General features: G+C 41.1%; 1 protein-coding gene across 4 annotated transcripts in view; it reads right to left on the bottom strand.

The window, feature by feature from the left end:
- The window catches only part of grid2 (glutamate receptor, ionotropic, delta 2), a 377,460-nt gene that overhangs the window by 65,757 nt on the left and 292,914 nt on the right, over positions 1–18,789 (bottom strand). For all 4 annotated transcript variants that reach the window (XR_015100984.1, XR_015100985.1, XR_015100986.1 and 1 more), the window contains exons 10-11: positions 15,878–16,075; positions 12,517–12,829 (exon numbers count right to left, since the gene is read on the bottom strand). Coding sequence is in view for 1 of the 4 variants with exons in the window: in XM_086111957.1 (XP_085968083.1) it covers positions 12,517–12,829; positions 15,878–16,075 (511 nt within the window). In the remaining 3 variants the exon portion in view is untranslated. The remainder of the gene's footprint in view (positions 1–12,516; positions 12,830–15,877; positions 16,076–18,789) is intronic.

Genomic DNA, 18,789 nt, shown 5'->3' with positions numbered 1-18,789 from the left:
TGTTCTGTCTCATGTAAATTAACTGCTCCCCCACCCCTACGACTGCAAGTTTAGCCTGGTTTGTTAGCGGAAATTCTGGAGAGGCTCGGCTGCAGCCAAGCTGCTCCAGCTGTTGTGCATTGCATCAAAATCAAATAATCTCTAAGCTATTTATTTCTCACAATAATGTTGCAACTATATTTGGGATCATCGTTTGTGGCATAATGTATGATTTGCACCACAGAAGTGAAGCATGTACATTTAACAACACTGCCGTTCTGCCTAGCTTTTGGCTTTGATATGAAAGCGGTTCCGTAGTGTCGAGCAATCTGACAGTCGGCTCACCCAAAAATGTGAGCCATGAAACTGCAGGCCCTGGTACATGTTATGATACAAAAATTAATAATAATAATAATAAAGCATCTGTTTTGGCAGAACAATGAGAGAGAGAATGTTACATCGAATTATTACTACTTCCTCAGGAAATAAATGAAAATTTAGCCAAGTGCCCCTTGCCGACCCCTGATGCAGGTAGCATACTTTTTGCTGAGAATTTTGGATATGTTGCGATATATTTAATCGGCAATGTACTTCTCCCTTAATCCGGATGTTAGCGTTCGTCAGACAGAAGTCCAAATGTTAATTTGCCTAACCCATGAAAATGTAAGGTTGTCACAACATCTCGGAAGCTGCGCTTAATTGGTGGATTGTGTTCGACCCTAGCATCTGTCACCTAGGAGTCGCTGAAGCCGCAGCAATCACTGCATATATTGTAGTCTCCTCGCCTCCAAGGAGCAGATTTTTCTTTTCTCGACGTCGATGCCGCCAAGGTCAGCCTTCTGAGCCGAGTGCAGCCTGAACAAACAACACTCTTAATTGCTGCCTGAGTGACATTGTGTGCGGCAACTTTTCTTTTTTTTTTTTCCCCCACCGTACGGTAATGTTATTTGTTGTTTGGGTAAATTTAGAACTTTAATTTAGAAGAACAAGAACAATACATTTTAGAGTGGTATGCAAAGGAAAACAATAGCGTTTTGGAGTTGGGTGTTAAATGGGTATTTTAACTTTTATTGCGGATCCATTATATTACTTTGATTTCATTCAAAGGAGACATATTAAGGAAAGGTGATTTTTTTTTTTTAATATCAGGTGGGAAATTCAATGACCAAGTAAAACCTTTGTTCTGCACCCATTTCCTGCGTCTGTGAGTGCATGAGCCATTCTGCGATTTATGGATTATGGCATTACAGAGGAAATAATTTATATAAGAGCCTGCCACCGAGGTTTCTCTGGCCCCCGCGACAATCATCTAGGCTGGGTGTAGATCCAAATTCACTTCCAATCAGGCTGGACTGTCTAAAATACTATCATACTCTCTAGTTTGGCCATGCTTACTTTAAGGAGCACCTAAAAGCATTTGATTTTCTCAAAAGCCCACTGAGTGCATTATAATCCAATGGGCCTTCTTTATGAATCAATATTCTGATTTCTTCGATGTAGTATTTTAAATGTTCTGGAAAGCACTTTGTTACAGCTGCAGCGGTTGTGAAAGCTCTATATAAATAAAGCTGTATTGTATTGTATTCCGTTTAACGTAGCTCCATCTAGTGGATGCATAACACAACCACAGCCACTATTGTAGCTTCTATTCTATGAGCCATATAATGCAGTGCGCTCTATATATGAAAACAGTTATAAAATAGGCCGTTAATTGAAGGTGAGACTTATACTTCAAAGTGCCTTACAGTGCAGAAAATCCAGTATTTGATTTCTTTGTGAAGTTCTCTTTGCGGTGAATGCAGGTGTTATTTGTGTTTGATGGGTTGTCCATGCTCTACAAAAATACAACAAGTCCAAAAAAATGTGTGGAATAATTCTTGATCCTGGGAAGTTTTAAATCATGAAAAAAAAAAAAAACATTTTATCTCTGCTTTAAAAACATGACATTATTTCCCGATAAGCCCAATACGAGTTCAGGAACGTGTGAGTTGTGTTACATTAGATTTTACTTCGACTGTATACAACATGAGTTTTCACTGAATATATGCCAAAATGTTCGGGAAAAAAAAGTATTGTTGCTCCACAATTATAATCAAATTGTTAAAAACCAGTTTTTCAACATTTATTCATGATGGCAAGTTCTTGTTTAAATTCCACATTCACTGCTTTTTTCCCCTCTGTAGACTAAGAGGGTTTTTTTTTCAGTGTCTAATTAAATATGACACAATGCAATTATGCAGTCTGACTTATGAAAAGGGAAACCTGGCTCGCTTTCCAGCTAACATGCGTGGTAATTACTTTCTATACCTTTTTAAGCGACTTTCCATAATCAATGCCGTGAACTGGTACTCATGACTAACAGATGCTTCTGCTTCTGGCAGAAACAAAGCAGTGGAGTGAAGTGGATGATAACTTGGCGCAGTAATCAAAGCTTAAGGTCAAGGCGAACTAAAAGCGGCAGAATTACACCTCCATACCATCCAGCAGGAGAAATTACAAAGCATGATTAGGTACATATACAGTATTATGACCAAATACCAAATGACCGAAGCGAATATCAGTTCTGTCAATATCAAATATTATTAGAGTATGTGTGCATGTTTTGTGTGTGTGTGTGTGTGTGTCGGGGGGGGGGGTCCAAAAATATATATATATACAGTATATATATATTTTTTTTTTCTAAGCCAACGTGATATTATCGTCAAATTTTCCAGCCGGTGATTGCAACTAAAACAGCATGACCGACCGAGCGTTCAAGATGGAGACGGGAAGCATATTAACAGCAAGTGATGATCAACACATTGATTACGTGCTGACACATGCAATGCAAGCATGCTGGGTAATGGCCAATGTGCAGGAATTAATATTGCACAAACTTCACTGAATGGCCCTTTCTAGCATGTTCTAGTCATTGTTTGGTAACTGCTTGTGATGATGTTCATTACGGCGTCCTTTTTTGGGGGGGCTGCAACAGGCTGCCATCTGCACCCTCCTTGCTGCATAGCAACAATTGCCCAATACACTTCGCAGATATAGAGGACCACTACCAGATAAATACCATGACCAGATACCACATACGATTACCAGAAAGCATATGGATGTCATTACCATATACCAAACACTATTACCAGACATCAAATAGCATTGCCGAACATCATTAGCAGATATAAAATATTAGCAGATATCATACATTACCAGACAAAACGTACCAAAAGTGATTTCCACATTCCAAAGACCATTACAGTCCGACATACCAATTAAAAAAATACTGTTATTAATGACCAGATTACCAAATGCTGTTACCATATACCGAATACCATTACCACCAACAGAATATGAATACTAGATACCAACTTACATCATTACATGCTAAATACATACAGACTAAATCGCAAGATAGTGAATACATTACCAATCACCACATACTATTACATTACCAAATACCATTCCTGATACCAAGTACCATAACTAAATACTACTTACAAAATAATTAACAGTAAGCACAGGCTGTTCTATGTCTGCATGTGTTACTGCACCGTTTGTGTTCAAATATCATTTGCTTCTAGGGTTTTAACAATATGACATCAATGCTAATTGTTAGCCAGTCTTGATTTTTGCATTTTGGTGTTAGCATTGAGCTAGTAGATGTTTTACGGTTGTTATAAATACACATCATATCTTTGCTGTGAAGTGAGTTGAGTGTGCGGTGGACATCTAGTGCCCCTATCTTATAATTTAGCTTGCAAGTCAAAGCAAAATACTACTACTGCTACTACTAGTACTACTACTACGAATAATAATTATAATACTCATACATTGAAAAACTCAGTTGACTCCTGAGTCAAGGTCCTCCTACACTATTAGAAAATACCAATAATCATTACCAGAAACTAAAGACAGGTACTAATCGCCATGAGCAAATTTCCATCAAAATCAAGTGTCGCTCAATTGAGACATTCCTATATCTTGGATGTCCATACCGAGCTTGCATTCACACACACTGACGAAGACACGGTGGGAGTGATGACCCATGAGAACCCAGAAAAAGGAAAATGAGAAAGCCAAGGATGGAGAAAAGAACAGAAGAATGTTGAATGTAATAGAGCTGTTGAGAGACTTGCTATCCCCGGATGGATGGATGGAGATATAAAAGAAAGGGGGGGGGGAGAGGGCGGGGACGGCAATGGCACTGCCTCCACTTCAGCAAAACACCAGGACTCTATTGGGATAATGGATTTGTGGAAGTTTGGGACAGTAGAAGAAGAAAAAGAAGAGAAGAAACAAAGAGAGGAAAAAGCAGTGATGATAATGCTGGCTTCTCAGCAGTGCAGCACAGCGGAGGCAGAGGTAATGATGGAGGAGATATGAATGTTTTTCGCACGCTGAGAGGCTAAAATGGAGGACCGTTAGGCTACAACAAGAGAGAGAACAGGGAAACCGTGCAACTCCCCACGCCAAAGCACAAATAATAAGGCCATAAATGTTTCGGTAATTTACCAAAGTCTCATTTAGCTAGTGCTAAAATAATTTACATTATGTACATATATTGTTCATGTAGATGTTTTTTTATTCTTTTCTATGGCAGTTGTTCAACAGCTAAACTGCACATTGCAGCCACTTAGAGGACTGGAGTGGAACAGCAATCAAATCAGAATTTCACATCTGTACTCTGTGTATAGGCTAGGTTACGTATATTTTCTTAGGTAATGCCATACATCATGTTCATGGTCTTACTTTCCACAGGTCGGGATGCCAACTAGAGGATTCACCGGTGACTTAGCGAGACAAAGAGAACGCCTGGGAAATATTTATGCGAGACGCTTATTCAACGCGACACACGAGTTTTGTTTGTGACTCTTCCACTTAGGTTCAAGATGAACAGTTTGAGTCAGGACAACGGCACGGAGGAAGTGAGGGATAGCACACACTGGGAGACAGGGAGCTATCCGAACACGAGACAAGATTAAAAGAACACGCTACCACGTCTGCTTCCACGCTCCCTTCTCACCTTGTTTCTTTTCATTCTTTCTGCCTGCGCCTAATCCAGGTTACGTAACGCAGCCTACCTCTGCACAAAAAGTCAGAATGACATAAAAGTCCTGTTTTTGGAATAACAAAAAAACAAACCAAAAAACTAAAAGCAAGGCAATCTGTAACATGAACACCTTAATCTTTGTTAATGCTTTATACTTTTAGAGGTTTAGTGTTTGTATGTGTAAAGATGTATGCAAAAAAACAACAACAAACAAACAAACAAACTCAGTTTATTATGATGCAACTCACCCTCAAATAAAAGTACGAACATCACACTTTTAGGAGTGCTGCGTGTTGATTTTTGAAACTGTAAAAGCTGTTTTATTTTTTACTCTCATCATCACTCTTGCTGTTTGTATTTCTTTTAACACAGCTCCTCTGTAAAGAAATACCATGCAGCTGGCCAGTCAACATTCTGGCGAGCGCCGTCATAGCTTTTGGCGTGATGGGATACTCATTTGTGAACTCGTTTTTCATCACAAGAACGTGCATTGCATTTACACCTTGATTCTGTCTCAAACAGATGGACAGATAGATAGGTTCGGCTTGAAAGAAAATGACACACTGATGATGACAGACAAGTTCCCAGGCCACTGATAGATGACGAATGACGGACAGGTAAACCTTTGTAAACTGCCCACCTCTGGCAACTTCAAACACTACCTTGGCCCACAATCATCAAACAAATTTGAATCCAGTGTCTGTCTGGGTCCAGATTTTGCAATGACTGTGAGGCAGCTGAACCCTACGGCAGCACAGCGCTGCAGCACACTGAGGAGGACAGAGATGAAAAACAGAAGGAGCACCTGCTGTGTGGCCTCGAACGACCTGAGGCGACGGAGAAAATATATTCTTTGTTTGGTCTCTATACAAATGAAATCAATATGATGTTTCCATAATCATATTGAATCCATCATGACTTCAAAATATTTGAATGACTCCCTGTTTTTTCATTTTTTAGGGTTGGAAACCACTTCCTTAGTTTTTTGGTGTTTATTTCCAGAGCGTTGTTTTGTCCAGGTCCTGTACCTGATGGGTTTTCTCTGGGTGCTCCGGTTTCGTCCCACATTCCAAATACATGTATGGCAGGTTAATGGAATGCTCAAAATTCTCCCTCGGTTTGAGTGTGAGCGTGTATGGTTGTTTGTCTTTGTGTGCCCTGCGATTGATTGGCAACCAGTTCAGGGTATATCCTGCCTACTGTCCGAAGACAGCTGGGATAGACTCCAGCAGGCACATGACCCTCTTGAGGAGAAGCGGATTAGAAAATGGATGCATGGGTACCTGGAACGTGCCATAGTCACTAACGCAGTAATAAAGTCATAATTACGGTAAATATTTGGATGAAAATCTCTTCAAGGCTTTGAATGTAATGCAATCAATTGAAGCATTGTCAGTACACTGAAGAATACATTTGCCTTCTTGTTCCACAACGCTGTTCTTAAGCTTGAAACATGTGATGGAATTGCAAAACTTCAACAAATGGAGAGTCGAGCAGCATCCTGGATTGTGTTCGATTCATCCAAGTCACAAATGGAGTAGTGAAAGTAATTACTTGTACTGTATGGCCAACATTTCGTTAAATCTCAGCAATATGGAGGTTGACCATGAACTTATAAAGGATCGTGTACAAACTTGAAGGTTCTACTCGGATTTGATGACGATAGTATTTGCAAGTGAAGTACTCACTTCCGTTTCCTGTCACGCCTGCATGAGGTGTTGTAGCCTTTTTCCCTCCAATGCCTCTGGGCGATCTTATTTTTCACATTCTGGAGTCCTCGCGTGCTACCCCCTTCCCTCTCATCACTCCTCCGCTCCTAAGCTCTCGCCCTAGTCACTGCCTCTGGTGGCTCATTTCAAAATCCAAATGCTGGTGTACAAGACTGCAAATGAGCACATTTCCCCTTCCCTGCAGGGTCTTGCTCTGGCCAGCATGTGCACAGTTGCCAGTCAATACTCGGCTAATGTTGTCTGTTCGTCTCCTATCGTGGGCCCTGGTGGGTCCTGGCCTTGACTCTCATTTAACCCTCTCCCCCTGCAGGCTTGGCAAAACACCGGAATGATCTTTGCGACTCCGGCCATCGATAAGTGTGACCCAGATGAAAATGTGAATTTGTCGCTTATGGAAATACTGTATTTCATATCCTCCGTTCATCCATCATCCATTTTCTACACCACCTCCTCTAACTAGGGTTGCGGGCGAGTTGGCTGCAAGGAATTCTCGAGTCTTCAATGAATGGGAACATGCACATTTTTGGAATGTGGGACGAAAACAAAGTACCCAAAGAAAACCCACACAAGCACGGGGGAGGACATCTTGCACTCAGGACGCTGGAGCCAGGAGTCGACTGTCGAACTCCAAAGCTTGCGAAGCATGAGTCATCGTACTGCCATCATACTCCATAAAACACACAATTCATAGATACAACACATTCACCATCCGTTCAGTCCTCAACATGCAAATCACAACCACACATACAGTACTAAAGTCTGAGGCTCCCGTTATATTTGTTGCTTTAACAATGCGATGGGTATCATGAAGCATTTGACCTGCCTGCAGAGCGCAGACCTCCACCAAGGATGAACTATTTACAAATAAAAAAGTAGGGATGTCCCAATCACATTTTTGTGCGCCCGAGTCTGAGTACAAGTCCCTTCATTTTGAATATCTGCTGTTACCGAATCCTGCTTCAATAAATCCGAGGCAAAGTGGAGACTCTGCAGTGCGATTTTGCACTGTCCAGCGCTACCGGTAAACACCAGCAATGGCTACTGTTAGCGTGTTTAGTTTGTGACGACAAACCTGCTCGATCGATGACCATCCAACAATGGTTCATGACTTTTTCTTCTTTGGTTATCTTTTAGTACCCAACTTTTGCCAATGAAAAAGCATCACAGAACTAAGGCTTGGTGAGTTGGGATAAGCCACGTGCACCCACCACCCAACATGAGAGTTAGACGGAGATTCTCCATCCATCCATCCATCCAAACGGCTTATCCTCACAAGGGTCGCGGGGGTGCTGGAGCCTATCGCAGTTGTCTTCGGGCAATAGGCTAATAAATCCAAATAAAGAACAAGATGGGAGAGGAAGAAAGCATAGGAGTGTGAAACTTTGAGGACCCAAAGGAACAAGGACGTGAAAGATACAGGAGATGGGAAAATATGAAAAGAAAAAGGATGTCGTCTCTTAGCATGCACCTTGTTCTTGCGCTCAGTCAGCGTAAAAAGGCCCCAAGCAAAACATTCAGGTGTTTGACTTCCCTCTAATCATCCTCTCAGCCACATCAATTCCCTTTCCCCTACTGTGTTCCCAAAGGGTTGGATTCCAGGTTGATGCACAGGTTATTAGAAAGGGGTTGTGTGAAAACTCTACAGGAAATAACCCGTGCGTGCTTTTCCATTGATTCATTGATTGGCGAGTTGGGCAGAGTGGTTGAGAATGTTCAATTCTGCAGTCGAGCATAGTAGGACTCCCTTGCTGAAGGGCCTTGGAAAAATATGTACCAATTCCTCCTGAAAATCCCTAATAGTGGGTTCAATGTCATACATCTATCTGGTTACGACAGCGCTTTTCTTCATTGTGGCTGTGGGTCAATTGGAGCCTTTCCCAGTTGACTTTGAACCACGGACCGTTCGCCAGCCAATCACAGTAGTGGATTAAATGCAATGGTAAGAGTGATTAATGTTGACTGTAAAAGTATCTTTCAGTTTGAATATCGTTCAGTGGTTCACATATTATAAAGCAGAATTTGATAGTCCAAAAGCGGATAAAAAATATAGAAACTGAAAAATGGGATGAAACAAGATAAGGCATCACTTGGAAACAGATAACATGGATGTCAAAAGTCTACAATTCCTGTTCAAATTCCAGGTTTTTGTGGAATGAGAAAATGAGACCAATATGAAACATTTCAAAACTGTTTTCCCCACCATTAACCTGAAGCATAACCTGTACGACTTACTTAAAAAAAAAAAATCTTGTAGCCACATCTTTCAGCACAAAGGCATGCTCGACAGAGCTTTCACAACATCAGAGGGATCTCATTGTTCAAAAGTATCAGTCAAGACAAGGGCAGTGAAGAATTTCTATCAAATGTACAAGGCAACACGATGAAGATAGTGATCCTCACGTGAAGGGAATGAGGCACAACAGTGACATTACGAAGCACTGGACATTCGTCCCAATATGATGAGAGGAAATCTGGCCAATGAGCCTGCCAAAAAAAAAAAAAAAAAAAGGGGCTGCCAGCAACATTCAAGAAGCTGCTTTAATATCTTGCACGTACTGGCTGTATTGTACATTTGAAACAATCGTTTGCATTTTAGGGGGCTATGGGATAGGCTAACAAGACTTATCTTTACCCAAAATGACTGTAATAAAGCCAAATGGACTGTAACAGCATATTAGTTTAAGGGTCTGCATTGGCCATTATAATTTTTTAGTCCCCTTTTCCCTTATGATGATCACTTTCTTTTTGTTCTATTTCTGTTTCTTTTTAGAAAACGTGACATTTGTTGCCGACAGAACTAAAAATGGAAAATAGGGTGCTACTTGTAGTTTTCTTAACCTTTAATATGAAAGAAGTCATTGTCTTCATCTTATGTGACAATCAATTAAATTTTCAAGGTCAACTGAAATGTTGTCGAACAATAGACTTCAAACATCAATCCAAACTTTTTTCAAGCCGTTATCTTACTTGATGTCAGCAAATCTTGTTCAGTGTTCTAATTTTTCCTGTTTTTTTTTTTTTGTGTGATGCCATCACTGGAGAGTACCAATTTACCGGGACAAGGTCCCACAGCTTGGTAAAATATGAACTATATAATTAAGTAAATATACTGTATATTGCAACATGAACGCGAATTAATTTGATCAACCATTGTATATCACATGAAGAAAAACTAAATATCCACTTGATACACAATATAGTAGATCACCACTGGGGCTGAGTTAGTTATTGAACTTTGTCATTTCATTTAATGACTTTCCCCAGACCCTCAAGTGAATTAAAAAAAAAAAACAAGAAAAAAAAATGACGAGCAACCAATCAAGTGAATTTTTGCTGTCTTATTAGAGACTTGACACACCCCTCCGTATTTTACCAACCATATCACATGAACAGAAAATTACCCACTATCCACTTGCTAAACTATACAGCTGATCATGCAACTGAAGACTTGGATGGAGTGAGAACACTGCGACATAGTCAGGGCTACAAACCGATGTCTACTTTCAGAACAAAACAACCCCCCCCCCCCAAAAAAAAGTGCTGACCAACAATTCGAGATGACTTTTTGCTGTCTTTTTAGAGACTTGAGACACCCTTCCGCGTCCAGATTGGATGGGCAAAGGCACCGCTGTCTTATTGACAGATGATATTCTCTTCTAAATATAGACAATAAAAACAACCACGAGGCAAAGGCTTGTGTTTGACTTCCAGAGTACACTGCATTTTGTTGTCACTGCTTTCCAGGTGACTATTTACAGCGGGCTCAACTTCACCCTGCAAGCAGGATGAGTGTTCATGCTTGGCTAAATTCTAAGCGAGATATTTCTGGCTCACCAAATCAGTGACGAATCACCTATGACCAAAGTGTCGCTCCTCTCGCACATGCGCGCACACACACGCGCACGTGCACGCACACACACACACGCGCACGCACACACACACACACACGCACGCACGCACACACACACACACACACACACAGTTTCATTTCGTGCACAGCAGCTCAACGACAAGCTGCTCAAAATGAGATCCTTCCTTACTTGTTTTCCTCACTAATGACACCATGACTAAAATGTTAATTACCCCTAAAAAGAGAAATGATTGCCAAAAATCAAACAGCAATTAGCGTGGATCATCATTAGCGCCACTAGCTGCTACAGTAAGATGGAGGATTATTGAGCAAAGGGCGGCATGCTCATCAACGCCTCATTCAGCAGGTTTTTCATCGACAGAAAGCAAACTCGAAAAGGAAATTTGACAATAAATGCACAGAAATCCATCAAAAGATGCACTGAATCGGCCATTCGCTAAAATACATGCTAAACAACAATGAAGTTCCTCTGCAGCAAAGCAGAGACTGTGGAGTATAAAACTACTGCTCAAGGGGTTGAGGCACAGCAACAGATAGCGCCATCATGTATGACAACATAGTTGCCATTTCAGCCACTTTTCTGACCCTTACATGAATATTTTTAAATGACTGACATCTTTAATTCATGCAAAATAAACAAAGAAAAGCAAAATTATTTACACGTGTGTGTGCGTATGACAGGAAAGGAGCCCAGTGGAAAGCCATCACTGAGTCAAAGTAATTATATTTAACACTGTAGACATTTTGACCTGCAGTCAGTGCTTCCAAGCCACAAATATTTTACGAGTTCGCCATGCCTCACCTGGGTAACTTGAGTGAAAAAGAAAAAAGAGTGTGAAAGAACCGTAGGATGGATGTGTCAGTCCTCGACAACACATATTCGAACCACCTGACCCATACAGTTTGACAGCTAATTTTATTATCATAAGTATTCTTTTTTTTTCAAGGGCTTTTCTCGACACTGAAAGGCGCTTGCTTAAGTGAAGTTGTTGACTTAAGAATTTAACCCTTTCATGCACAAATAATCAGAACATGTAACCTGATAAGCTGTCCAATGTAGTAATCACTGTAACCAAAAGGGTTAATTTATTGGGGCTCATATATACATATTCTAATTTGTACGACTGTTGTCTTTCTAGGTCTAGACAGGCATGGTGTGCAGTATGCACGGTCTTTTGATTAGCATGAGGCTCCAGTCAAACTTAAACAAAATAAAACCTGCCTGCTGACCTCAAGCACAGTTTGAAGTCACTCACGGTTAGCTAAAATATCTTAAGCCAAATGATACACATGCTGCTTTATCAAGTGTAAAGTTAACATACCTTTGAACAGAATGTCCGTATTGGTTAATTTTCATGATTTCTAATTCTTTATTGTGGGGGGGGGGGGACTTCTTGACTTTCCGCATGACCTCCGCTTAGTTAGCATGAGACAGCAACCATGGGAATCGAACGCAATCATGCCAAATCTTATTTCCACAGCCCTCTGCCCTTCTCAAGGTCATGACACTTCCATTCCAAATCCTTTCCTTTGATATCGTCACCTGAGCACCTACTGGTGGATTGCGGGGAATTTTAGGAGAGATAACTCAGAGAAGGTCATTACCCTGCAAGTCAATCCTGGTGGGACAAATATCTCTTACCTGGTGTTTTCTTATTATTGAGTGTGGAAGGTCAGCTGCCAATCCACTCTTGCATTGAGAAAGTTTGGATACACCCAATGACGACAGCCGATGAACTAATCGTGTGAGCTTCGCCAGTTTCATTACCAACTGCAGGTATTGTATAATTATTGATATAGCTTCATATAAATCCAGCAGTTACTGTCATTTTTTTTCAAAAAGACAATGGAATGGGGAACATACTTTACACGTCAGGCTAAGAGAGGCATCTTTTACATACCTTGCTGTACGAAGGAGCCATACACGAACCACATGGAGTTGTAGAGCGTTGTGGAGGACACGGAGCCCATGGGCAGTCGCGGTGGGTTAAACCAATTGAGCAAGTAGACCAGGATGCCGACCAGCAGGACAGTGCCCGCGATGCATGCCCACAACGACAGGTCAAAGGGCGCAAGGCAGGCGAACATGTCCACCGTGCGCTCGGCTTTGCGCAGCAGCACGCCCACCGAGTAGTCCATGTAGCGTGTGGTGAAGTCTACAACGCTCTCGCGCTCCGGCGTGATAGTCAGAGCGGAGAGTCCGACGTCAGCTCGCTGTGGGTATGGAGGAGAATGACAGGAGGTTTTATGTCAAGCGACCAAGTATCCCGATGGAGAATTCAGCATGCCTTACAGATGTGGATGGAATTTCTATCTAGCCATTCCTCCATCCCTCCAGCAGTAAGCATACACTTGCCGTTATGAAAATTGGTTTCGATTTCGTAAAAAACTAAATCACACAAGAATGAGTCTAAGAACTGGTTGAATTTGTCGCACTCTGGTTTCTGCCAAAAAGTTAGGTACACTAAAATGTGTTGGCCTTTTTGGTACATGGGCCTGGAGCACAAGTGTAAAAACTCATGGCCCGAGGGCTGGGTTCAGCCTGCCACATCATTTTATATGGCCCGGCACAAAATAAATATGAATAATAAGACCCTGTATGTATTCTCCTCTGTTTGGAATTCAACACGACAAAATGACTTCTTAATTTCTGCCTGAAACTGGGACGATTTGCACTTGAAAAATCCATGAGTCAGTGAGTACAATTAAATGGAGCTTTAACAAAAGAAAAAAGAAAAGCTAATTAAAATGTTTCCAGTCCCTGGAGTTTCACTCGCAGCTGTAGACATCTGCTAGGACCCTGCAGGATTTAGACTGTATTTACTGTGATACTCCAAAAGAATACCGTCCCTGCGCAATGTGACCCTGGTTGAAATTGACCACCCTCGAGTGGGTGGTTTGCTGAAAAAAATATAGCTAATAGAATACACACATCCATGGCTCCTTTTATATATTTTCAAAAACAATGTTAAGGCTTTGATTATTTCATTCGAGGTGAATCAACTATTGTGCCCGATGGCTGTATATTGTAATATATTGAAATGCAATACGACTCGTCTGCACAAGTCAGCACCACTCCCAAAATAAACACATCATTTATTTTTGTCTTAATCATCAACAGGGTAGTAATTATCTCAGAAATCCCATCCTTCACACACATCACTGCTGGGCAATTAGAACTGTGACGAATCTAATTGGCAGCACCTACTGCACCATGTAAACTGTCTCCTACATAATTCATGTGTGGAGTCTTTCCAATATATCGTAAATGACTTCACCGCACAGAATAAAAGATGATCGATTAGCATTCTAGCGGACTTTGGCGTTGTCACTCCACAAAATGTGGTTTCACGTTTATGTACGAGGATGCCGTGAAATGTGTTTTTTTTTTCCACTTCACATATTTTCATTTGTTATTAGAAAATGGTACAACTTATCTCTTTGGTGTCTTGTATTATGGATTAATGGATTTATACAATTGAATAGATTTGTCAACATTTTTTAGCCAAGGCGCATAGTTTAGATTAAAATCTCACGGCACACAACTAAACAAAAAATATCATAAAAAGTTACTATACTGTATATATCCACTGAACTAATGATGCTCTAGTCTCAATTTACTTATACATTGACTGACTTGATGTAAAACTGGTGAAAGACAAAGCTATTTATTCTGCACTCATGGTTGATACGGAGTACAAGCAAATTGGACAGCCTGCCACTAAATCGCTGGCATATTCGATAAAGATGCAGCAGAGATTAATTAGACTGTCCAATAACTGTGGCAGGCATAATTGTGTGTACAAAATATGTGCATGTTTAGAGCAACTATGTGTTTGAGCCCAAAACATAATTTTGGGAGCTGCTGGATAGTACACAGGCAAATGCCACACTTGCTCTCGGATAATCAAGCTAAAAATACAACCCCCCCAAAAACCCCAAAACCCCCAACAAACAACTTAATATCAGTGTTTAACTCGTTCATGCACCAATAATGATAACCTGTAACCTGATTACATGATAGACTGTCCACTGAAGTGACCGCTGTCCCTGGAAGGGTTAGAGTAGAAGCTAATATATGCTGTGATGCATTCTCTGATCATGAGATGATGGAATACAATATGCGATCCCAGGAGGGTATGGAATAATTTTGTGTGCAAACATGATTACAGTTCCGCCAAAAGATCATGAGGAAGGAATTTTGTGCATTTCTAGGCAAATTACAACATATTCACTCGGTTGTTTAATTTCAGTATTGGGTAGGCAAACACTCCAGATCTATTGTACACAAGTACAAGCAACTCAAAGTATTTTTTTCATTAGACAGTACGTCCCCTTTAAGCCATCGACAACAGAAGATGTACTGAACATACAGGATTTGAAGTGCCGTGTGACAGTTTAATTTATAGATATGCATAGTATGGCAGAACTGCTGCATCTGGCACCACTGTCGATTTAACCTGTTAATGAATGAGTCAAAGAGCAAGTAGCTAATAAGAGAGCTTAATGAGAGTGTTTAACATGGCTGACTCAGCGGCCATGTGGAGCATCCCGGTGAGCTTATGCTATAAGTCGCACAGAAATATTCTGAATTATTATCATAGTAACTTGTGGACTTGTTTGAGAAATCAATACTCGGTTATTATTGAGATTACTGTGTGGAAAATGAACGGATATGAGGTCTTAAACTCTTCTGAGCTATTTTTTTGTTGTCATCATTTGTCAACAAACGTTACTTTAGTTTGAGCAGACATTTAAAAGGAACGAACAACTAAAGTAATACAAAAATTAAATAATCAAATTTTTTAAAAAAATGAGTAAGAGGTACTTTGTGGTGATATTCAAGGGAATTAAAGTGATCCCTCATGGTACATCTTTACATTGGACACAACCTGATTCCCTTGCTGGAATGCTAGAAGGCGACCAAAAGAGTGTGGACAACCCGCCCCCCCCCACCCCCCAAGGGAGTCCGAGGCCATACTGAGCATAAGTGACGCCAATGGCACGTGACATTTTGCACGCTTACCCTGGTGAATTGGTTTACAGTGTTTTTCATCAATAGGGAATGCCTCCTTTTGTGTTGCTAGTGTAAAATTTCCTTTCCATTCATCCAATCGTGTAGCTTTGACCCTTTCAGGGACAGTGGTTACCACAGCGGACAGCTTATCATGTTATCAGGTTACAGGGTGCATGAAAGGGTTCAAATGCGGCTTTAATAACAGTATCTTGTGTGTGTGCACATCTAGACAATGGCTGTCTCACCTTAAAAACAAGTTCTCCCATGAGCCCATTCCACTGGCCGTCAGGCTGCAAGCTGCCGTACTTGTGGTCCGGTGCGATGTAGATCTCGTACTTGAAACCCAAATAGTTGGAGAGAGCATCCAGGACGTCGATGGAGAAGCCCTGGTACTTCTTGGGTTTGCCAAGAACGTTCTCGGACACCATCACGAATGGCTCCTCCTAGAAAGCGGAAAAAAAACAAAACACAAAAGAAAACAGAGTGCATTGGTCAAACTGATGCACCAGTCATTTAAAGGTTCCATACCCCACTTTACTAAAGGGGCCAATTACTGGACTGTGTTCATTGGAAAAGTTAAGTCTGTACTAAACACGCAAGTAAGGAGGTAGCGACGGCCACATAAATTGAAAAACATTAGAAGAGTTAAAAACAAAGCAAGACCAAAACACTAATGAGCTAAAACAAAGTCATTTTCAAAACAGCAAAAAGGTCAGACCAAAAAGCTTGAAGACTTAAAATCAGGTCAAAGCATTTTGTTCTTTGAGGAGGGAGTACGACGAAAAAAAAAAAAGCATGACGTTTAGAGTAAAATCCTTCCCGTTTATAGCCACCTACATTTCATTCAACAGTCCTTTTTTTTTTAAACACATGAAAGAGGTTTCGTCTATGCATGCATTATTTGCATCCTGAAAAGTGTAGATTTCCAAATGTTCCAAATTTATAATCACCCAACAAAAGGCTTATTTTTTTCTTATTTTTTCCAGTGCACTTTATTTTCAAATAATGCAGCTCTCCCCCCACTGCTCATCAATATGTGTGTGGCATCTAAAGGGCAGCTGCCTGTTGACGTTCAAGACATCCAGCAAACATTTGACATTTAAGGCAATTAAAAAAAAGGCAGCGCTTCAGGGATGGAAATACAACCTCTTTTAAACATCAAAGCCTAAAACAAAACAAAACAAAACAAAAACCACACACAAGAGGGGCACTCTTCTGCACTTAAGATTTTATAGGAGGAATTTTCACTTCAAACTCTTCAGCCCACTCACGCAAACCTCCCAATTGATGAATGAAATGTTTTAGACCAATACGTCTGCTAGATCTATGGAAGGCCCGTGCACGTTATTGAGTTGATTGTTGTTGCTCACACACACACACACACACACACACACACACACACACACACACGCACGCACACACACACACACACACACACACACACACACACACGTACACACACACACACACACACACACACGTACACACACACACACACACACACACACACACACACACACACACACACACACACACACACACACACACACACACACACACACGCAAAGCGATTAACTTGGTGGTTTCTAATCCTTGCTAGCTGCGGCCGTTCAATAAGCTATTAGGCGGTGAGTGGACACGCATGCCAAGACCCTTTTACACTGAACACATCCATCAGTCCAGGCAGGAACACACACACACAATTGTAGTGATGTCAAGGTCCCTCTGATTTCATCCATGTGCGACTCTTTAAAGCAGGGGTGTCAAACTCACGTCCTGGTGGGCCACTGTCCTGCATGTTTTCCCAAGTCTCCCTGTTGCAACACAGCTGATTCAAATGATCAGATCATCAGCAAGCTCTGCGAAAGCCGGACATTGAACCTGTTCATTTGAATCAGGTGTGTTGCAACATGGAGACTTGGAAAACATGCAGGACAGCGGCCCTCCAGGAACTGAGTTTGACACCCCTGCTTGAAAGCATTAAAATAAATGGGTTCAACTTTCAAGTTCTACCCACGGACGAAGGCAAAAATGACCAGTTTTAGAGCCACATTGAAAAGAATCATCATTAAAATCCCTCCAAAAGTATCGCGTAAAGGGGTGACGAAAGTTAAAACCTGAAGAGAATAATGTCACCGAAGTGATATGAATGAAACCAACCTACAACACAAAACTTGTAGGATTACACGAAAAAAAAAAAGGAATTAAGTTGCGAGGAAAACCTGTTTTGTTTTATCAATAAAGTGGGAAATTTATGAGAAAAAAAATCTTGTTTCGTGACAAAATTCTTCATATGAGAATGAAGTAATGGTAGAATCACAAGGAAAAAGTCATAATTTTAAATGATTTACAGTAAGTCATAGAGCATGCGCGCTTGCCGTCACGCATAACTGGGCTGTGGCCCAGTGGAGTGTTTTAAAAACAATATTAACCCTTTCATGGAGAACGGTTACTGCAGTGGACAGGTGATCAGGTGATTGGTTATCATTATTTGTGCATGAATGCGGTTAATGATGATGATGAGAATAATGAATACATTCAATGAATTTATTCCTACAATGATTCAGAAGCTTTGATGCACGCTGTCATTGTTATGAAATTCAACGACGTCCACAGCACAACGGCCGCGGAGCTCAGAATCTGTCTGCCTGCACCTCAATCAAATCCATCAAAATCGCGTCACACCACCTACGGCACAATTTAGACCTGCTGATCTAAGGTGTGATCTCCTTTCGCTCACCAAATGGTGACAACCTCGGTCCGCTGAAAACCAGCCATGGCGCAGCGCGGTTTACCGAATTCCCAAAGGTGAAAAACTAAAGGCAATTTTAAATCTTAAATAAATCAGACATTGATGATTTTGGAAAGCAAGCTTTCCCACAGGGAGGAAGAAACCGAGATTTAAACTCAGAGCCTCCTAACTGTGAGGCACGCGTGCTGAGCATGAGACCGCTGTGCTCTGAACCACTTTGGTTTTATAAAAATACCCACGGACATGAACAGCTTGATGTACAACTTGTGCAACTTGTAGCCAGTTGAACAAAAACACATGAGAGCACTTGATGCCTCTCCCAAGTGAAAATGTCAGAGCAGACTTTCAGTTGAGCTCATTATCCCGTGAAGTGTGTGTTGGAGGTGAGAGGTTTGCGGCTGAATA

The sequence above is a fragment of the Hippocampus guttulatus genome, chromosome 5 (assembly GCF_054856545.1).
Source record: "Hippocampus guttulatus isolate MCC_2025c chromosome 5, RoL_Hgut_1.0, whole genome shotgun sequence".
Taxonomy (NCBI): Eukaryota; Metazoa; Chordata; class Actinopteri; order Syngnathiformes; family Syngnathidae; genus Hippocampus; species Hippocampus guttulatus.
Note: the sequence above shows the minus strand (reverse complement) of the source record. Positions and strands in the feature narration are given on the sequence as shown.